The sequence below is a fragment of the Eublepharis macularius genome, chromosome 4 (genome assembly GCF_028583425.1).
Source record: "Eublepharis macularius isolate TG4126 chromosome 4, MPM_Emac_v1.0, whole genome shotgun sequence".
NCBI classification, from domain to species: Eukaryota; Metazoa; Chordata; class Lepidosauria; order Squamata; family Eublepharidae; genus Eublepharis; species Eublepharis macularius.
In genome coordinates this window covers 24829062-24835538 of record NC_072793.1, presented here as the reverse complement: position 1 = coordinate 24835538, position 6477 = coordinate 24829062, and the positions used below count along the sequence as shown (strand labels likewise).

The window sequence follows — 6477 nt, the reverse complement described above, 5'->3', positions numbered from 1 at the left end:
GGAGGAGGTTTAGGGACCTGAATAGGTTGAGAGAACAGTCCTACCCCCTACCCCAAGTCTGACTTCTAATTAAGCCACCTTCATGCATCATTCAAAAGCATTTATCCTCCTGTCACTAAGAGAATAATTCTTAATACAAAATAAAAAAAAGATCTTCCCATAGGTGAATCGGCTGCTTAAAAGACATTAAGTAGAGTAGGAATATAGAGATATCCTTTAAAAAGTATATGCAAATGAAGACAAATGTGCTGAGTCGCACCAGCCCAAAGGCACTCAGGCTTCGAAATGAAGTTGGCAAGCCAGAAAAATCAGACCGTTCATGATGAGACTTCATAAAGCAAGACGGAGAGAGAATAAAGTCTCGTTCCAAAGGAGGAAAGGAGAAATGGGAGAAGGGAGGAACCAACGAACCTTCTCCCTTCCTCGTCAGATTCCAAAGTTCCAGGTTGCCTTAGAATCGCTGTCTGAGAAAACTTGGTCCAAGTCTCCCAGACAAACATGTGACTGATTCTTCAGAACAAAACAAACAAACAATAGAATGGGGTGGGGGCGGGGATCTAGAGAGGCAGAAGAGAGAAAGGGAATAGAATTTGTCCAAAATTCATTCCTGGATGGGGAGAATGTCTGTTAACCAAGGGTTAAATGGGTTTGGAGTGGGAGGGGTAAGGAGCAGCACTTTCAGTTGATCTGACGACAGGCTTCAAATGTCCACTTGGTGGCTCCGCCATAAATATCAATGTTGGTCTCGGACCAAGCTATGACACTGCCCGACAGGGCTTTGGTGCTGCAAGTGGCCAGGTTGTAGATCTCCCCTGGGGTGAGCTTGCGATCCCAGATGTTGAAGTGGGCCAGTTCTCCCACAAATGCCTGCGTGGCATCAAATCCCCCACCAAGGGTATCCTTGAATAAAGAAATCAAAAACAAAGGCTTTGAAAAGATGTGGCATTTATCCCAGCCTAAAGAGCTCCCTTCAACCTAGCCATTGGGCATCCTACAGCCAAAGGACTTGAAACAAGCCAGAAAGCTTTTATAGTAGTTTGGAAAGGTCACCTCGAGAAGAGCTCGGTAAGCGGGAGAGAACACACTATCTTTGAAATGTATTTTCTATGGAAAAAACATCAAAAATAGAACATTTTGGTTCCTGGCTCTGATACCAATCGTATGCTTGAGAAGGGGAAAGGTTGCATTTGTGCACACATACACCAAAGACCACAAACTTCGACAGATATGATTGTGCAAGAGAAAAGGCGGGTAGGCAATACTGAAATAGATGATGATTAAAAGTGCCCCCCCCCCCACGTGTTGAAATTTCTGTGCATGTGAAAGTACAATAAATGGAAAGACTGCAAAAATGTGATATTGTAACAAGCAGTTTCTGTGAATATGCATCCGAGTGAGTGTGCTATGTAAATAGCAGGCAAATTGATCTACGCTAGTTGTGTTATATGTAATGGGGAAAATAACTGGCTATTTTGTCTAGAAATGCAGAGAGGAAGTTACGGCGCCCCATGTTATGTGAAAGAGTCGTGTCTGCCCAGGATTGGCTTTAAGTGAGCAAGAGAGGTGCTTTGACCCACTATTTTATGTATACATAAGATCCTATAAAGTGTAGATTTTTCTGGGGAGTGTGTTTGTGTGTGTGGTTGGGAAGTACTGTTTCCCCACACCAAAAAGGTGAGTCAACTGTAACTGAAACTGAAGTGCAACTGGAAGGCCCCAACTCTGGAATAAATGTACCATTTGCACAATGCACAGGCCATACATGTTGTGTGTGTGTGTGGTTGTTCTTGAAGGTGTACATGACAGAAGGGAGCAGATTTGATTCTCTTTGTTTCCCACTCATTTTAAAGTCCTTCTCCCCATACCATCTGCTCTCTCTTCTCCTCCTCCCCCTCCCCTTCTGCTCTTATAAAGATGCCACAGATTTTGCCACTCATTGTATTTGGAGGCAATCTGCACTGCAGCCTATGGAGGAACTGTTCGGTAGGAGATTTACTCCCAGAAACCGCCCCCTCCCCAAATTCACAAAGTTCTAGAGTCTCCATCATCCCCATCAGAAGCCTTATACCAGAAATATCTTGTACGAAAATGACAGGTTGGTTTCGCCATACCCTATTCACAGCACAGGAAATCTCTGCACAAAAAAAGACTAGAAGAATGGCTGAGATGGTGGAGAATCCAAACAGCCAAACTCTCTGGTTTCTAGTAAGCGCAGAAGGCATCTAGAACTGGAGTTGTGTTTGCAAAAGTAGGGAAAACCCAGGTCTGCTGGGCATGTATTGCTTTGAATTATCCTGATTTCTGTACATATATACATATACATATACGTATACATATACGTATACATATACGTATGCACACACACACACATATATATACCTTCCCTGTGAAGGCTGTCCACCATCCTGTTTTAAATGTGTATTAATACACTGTTGTTTTAATGTTTTAATGTAGATGAATTTTTAATTGTATTTTAATATGTTGTTATCCACCCCGAGCCCACTCGCAAGGAGGGTGGAATAGAAATTTGAAACAAACAAACAAACAAACAAACAAACAAACAAACAAACAAACAAACAAACATCAGAGAGGAAGCTGTGCGGTTTTTTTTACAGTTAGGCCCTTCCTATTCTCTTCTTCTATAATTAATTACTACAAATCTTATACAGTCACAAACAAACCCCGTTCTCTTTCATCTTCTGCTGTCACGGTGCTACTTTACCTGTTCCTGTCCCAGGACAAGGACCCCTTGAGGTTTGATGGGGTGATAAGGAGCCAGGTTTTCCCCGTTGCCTTGCAGTGCACCATCCTGATACGCCTCCCAGACACCATCCCGGGTTGTCCATGTGATGCAGATGTGGTGCCATTTCCCATCGTTAATGATAAATGGGAGCTTTGCTACCTGAATGGAGAAGAAGAGAATTACAGCAGGCACGCAAACCCTACATCAGACAAAGGGAGTACAGGTTGCTAGTCCTCCTGACGTGTCTGTTCTCTTCCCTAATCATAGATCCCAAACACCCAATCTGCACACAAGTCGTAGAGCCCTCTGGTCTCTTTTGCTACAAATATTTGGAATCTATGTGCCGGCAACAATCTTAAGAACCCTTTCCTAGGAGTAAGATCCACTGAATAAAATTGGTCTTGCTTCTGAATTGACGTGCCTAGGATTGCTTTCTAAGTAATGTTAATGACAATGGTACTTTTGCCTTCATAGGTTCAAGTTGCCTAACTCCATCAGATAATATTGTGGAAAACCTAGAATACATTTGTCGGCTTCATAAAATCTGGTGTCATTTATTTTATACATTCTTGTGAAGGCTTTGAGGAGATTTATAGCTTCTGTTGTTATATATTTTGATCTGTTTGGCTTGGTGTGTAAATTTGAATGCCCACATTTGTGAAAATGTGGCGTAGATATTGTGTAGGTTGGGGGCCTGCATTTTTCTGAAGATACCTAGAAAAATGACCTCCAAATAATGGATTTTCCCCTGATTTGGACCACAAGAATATATATTTATAGTTACTGTATGGTGAATATAAACCTGTAAATATTGTAGAGGGAAGAGGAGAACCAGGGCTTCTCAAATCTCTAACTACTTCCCCGTACCGTGTGCCACAAATAAGTCTCTCTAAATAGATTTTTTTAAAAAAACACTTGCATGTTTGTTAAAAGGAAAGGCATTGAAACCTTGAAAGCTTTAATTCACTTCTTTTACCTGAAGTTATCATTTTAAAAGCAAAGTCATGTTTTCTAATATTTTGTTCATTGCCGTATCAACCAGGACAATCACCAGATTGCTCTCATCTCATGTTTGGAAAGAGGATACAGAATGTTTATTGCTTAACTATCCATTTGATGTTGATCTCTCTCTCTGTCACGTACCTTGTCATTGATCAGGATCTCCATGGGATTGTTGCCCCACTCAATAAGCACCAACTCATTGGCTTGTCCGGGTACCGCATAAGAGAAAGGTGTACCTACACCTGGGGAGGCATTTGATTTAATCCACATGCAAATCGTGAAGGCATACATCTCTGGCAGGCTTTTCTTCACCTTGGCATACATGTAGTTGGTTCTCAGGGGAAACGTCAGCTGAAACTTGTCTGTCGGCCTGTTGTCTTTCTGACCTAGGGGAAGATAGAGAGGATGTTTGCTTGATGTCTCGAGAGAATAATAAGACAAGGTGGTTCTATTAGGGGCAATTATTTGGAGAAAGAATTAGTAAGGTGTATAGGAATGTCTCTGTTCCTTTTTCAACACCATGACTAGCAGCCTGGACCAACCCAAACCATGAAATTGGTTTCATACTCTCTCCTCCCTTTCATTATATAACAAGCCGTAAGATGGCACTGTTTAAATCCCTCCAGTACATTTCTGCGCTCTAATCCTGGTCACATGTATAGCACTTCGGGAACAGGGTCTTTCTCTCTCCTTCCCCCCCCCCCCGGCTTTTTTATTTTTACTGTAAAGCTAAAAAGAGCTAATGAGCTCTCATCAATCCCAAGGAAGGGAACAGAGGAGTTCAAATGGGCAAAATGTCCTATCTTGCTGAAGTTAAAGATACACAGATTGCTTAGAGAAAAGAGGAAAACGCTATAGTTTGTCCTAGGTCACTTAGAGGGTAGATGCCAAAGCTCTGAGATACAGACGAATGAACGTGCACTTTCCCTATTTAGGGCATGATAGGTACAAGATATTTTTTCCTCCTTTAGTGAATGGTTTATTTCAAATGTGCCAAATATTTTGGAACAATGACATACTTGTCATTTCTTGCTTTTCCTCACTACACACAAACACCCATCCACACATTCTCTCTTCTATCCACGGGTTCCAGAGAGGAATAGAGTTGAATTTGCTTATAGCTGAATTAATTCTTCATCTCTTTAGATAACAGAAGGGGGGGCACTGCTGTGTACCATGGTGGGGGGAGGACATAGCAGATCGGTTTAGCTCTGGCTGCCCTCCAAATGTGGCATTATTCGGAATAAATGCTGACAATTTCCCTCTATGCCTTTACCTTTCTCTAGGTCACTGATCCTTTGGTGAAGGGACGTTAAAGTGCTTTCTATTTTCCCTCTTTCTTCGGTCTCATTCTTAGGGTTGTACTTTCCTTCCTCCAGGCTGTTAATTCGGGACAGCACTTGCTTCTCTAAGTCATCAATGTTACTTTGGAGTATATCCTTCAAGGAATTGGTCTGGCTTGAAGAATTCATCCTACTGAATTGCTGTGTGGGGTGAGAGGGAAGGGGGAGAAGCAAAGACAATAAGTGGATTGTTGCAAACCAAATTAACACGGCAGCATTATTTAACAGAGACTAGTTCTGATGCCCGTTACCCTGTGGGCTAAACTCATTTAGAGCTTATCAAGCTAAGGAACAATTACTTCATTAAATGAAAGCACCCCCTCTGCCATTAAAAGACAACGGGTGGAGGAAGAGAACTTGAAATTTTACTGAGGATACTTTTTGGGAAAGGTGCAAAGGAAACAAGAAAAGGAGCATTAGAGCAACACCGAGGACTGCAGGTGCTGGGCCACCTGGAAGCTAGCCTGGCATATCTAACTCTGAGGAATAAGAGAAAGGAGAAAGTTGTACCTCCAATGTTTCTAGCCTTGTTTTAAGGGACTGCAAAGTTTGCCCAAGTTGGCTCAAGGTCTCTGCAGCTGGAGTCCGGGAGAGATCTCCCATGGTGTTTTTGGAAGAACCAGTCTGCTTCCGGTTGGAGCCCCCACTGGTTTTGGATTCACCGGGGACTGTCTCCAGCAAGCTCTGGCTCTCGCACCTGCCCAGCTTGGTGGTCAGTTCCCTAATGGTCTCCTTTTGGTTCAGGATGGTCTCCTTTTGCTGAAGCACCGTTTCCCGGAGTTGTAGCACCGTGGTCTTCAGATCCTCCGCGCTGCCGGTCTGCACAGAAGACGTGCACATGTCCATATCCACCGGCACCGACGTGCAGATAAACCGTGTTTGCCCGAAATTCTGGGCGCATCCCCGCAAGAAGACAAAAGAAGCCAACAAGAGGCTGCACCGGAGCCCTGCAGCCATGGCTGAGGCGAAGTTCCCAACAGATGCGCCGCCCCGCAGCCCCGGACTTGCTTTCAGCACCATGGAACTGTCCGCCGAACTGCCGAGCCGACTGCGGTACGCGGGCTGCTTTTATAGCGCGCGGGCGGGGCTACAGCACCGTTGACGTCATAATAGGGTGGAATCCCGGTTTAATTGCCTGGCCAGCGTCTCGAGGCCTGTTCTAAGGAGGCCGCTGGCAAAGTGCAGGGCTAGATCTACGACGAGGGGCCGCCCCTTGTCCTGGGGAAAGGCAAAAGGCAGCGTGGGTGGCTGGGAGGCTGCCCGCCCCGTTCGCCTTCCCCCAGGACAAGGGGCGCATGGGCAAGCCGGCCACCCCTTGTCCTGGGGAAAGGCAAAAGGCAGCACGGGTGGCTGGGAGGCCGCCCGCCCTGTTCACCTTTCCCCAGGACA

General features: G+C 44.6%; 1 protein-coding gene across 1 annotated transcript; it reads right to left on the bottom strand.

Moving 5' to 3' along the window:
- Positions 1-678: 678 nt before the first annotated feature.
- Positions 679-6108, bottom strand: NPTX1 (neuronal pentraxin 1). Its single transcript, XM_054978333.1, has 5 exons — positions 5599-6108; positions 5022-5229; positions 3887-4131; positions 2723-2902; positions 679-900 (listed from the first exon to the last, which is right to left on the bottom strand). Exons 1-5 carry the CDS (start codon positions 6106-6108, stop codon positions 679-681), a joined length of 1365 nt encoding a protein of 454 aa, XP_054834308.1.
- Positions 6109-6477: the final 369 nt, after the last annotated feature.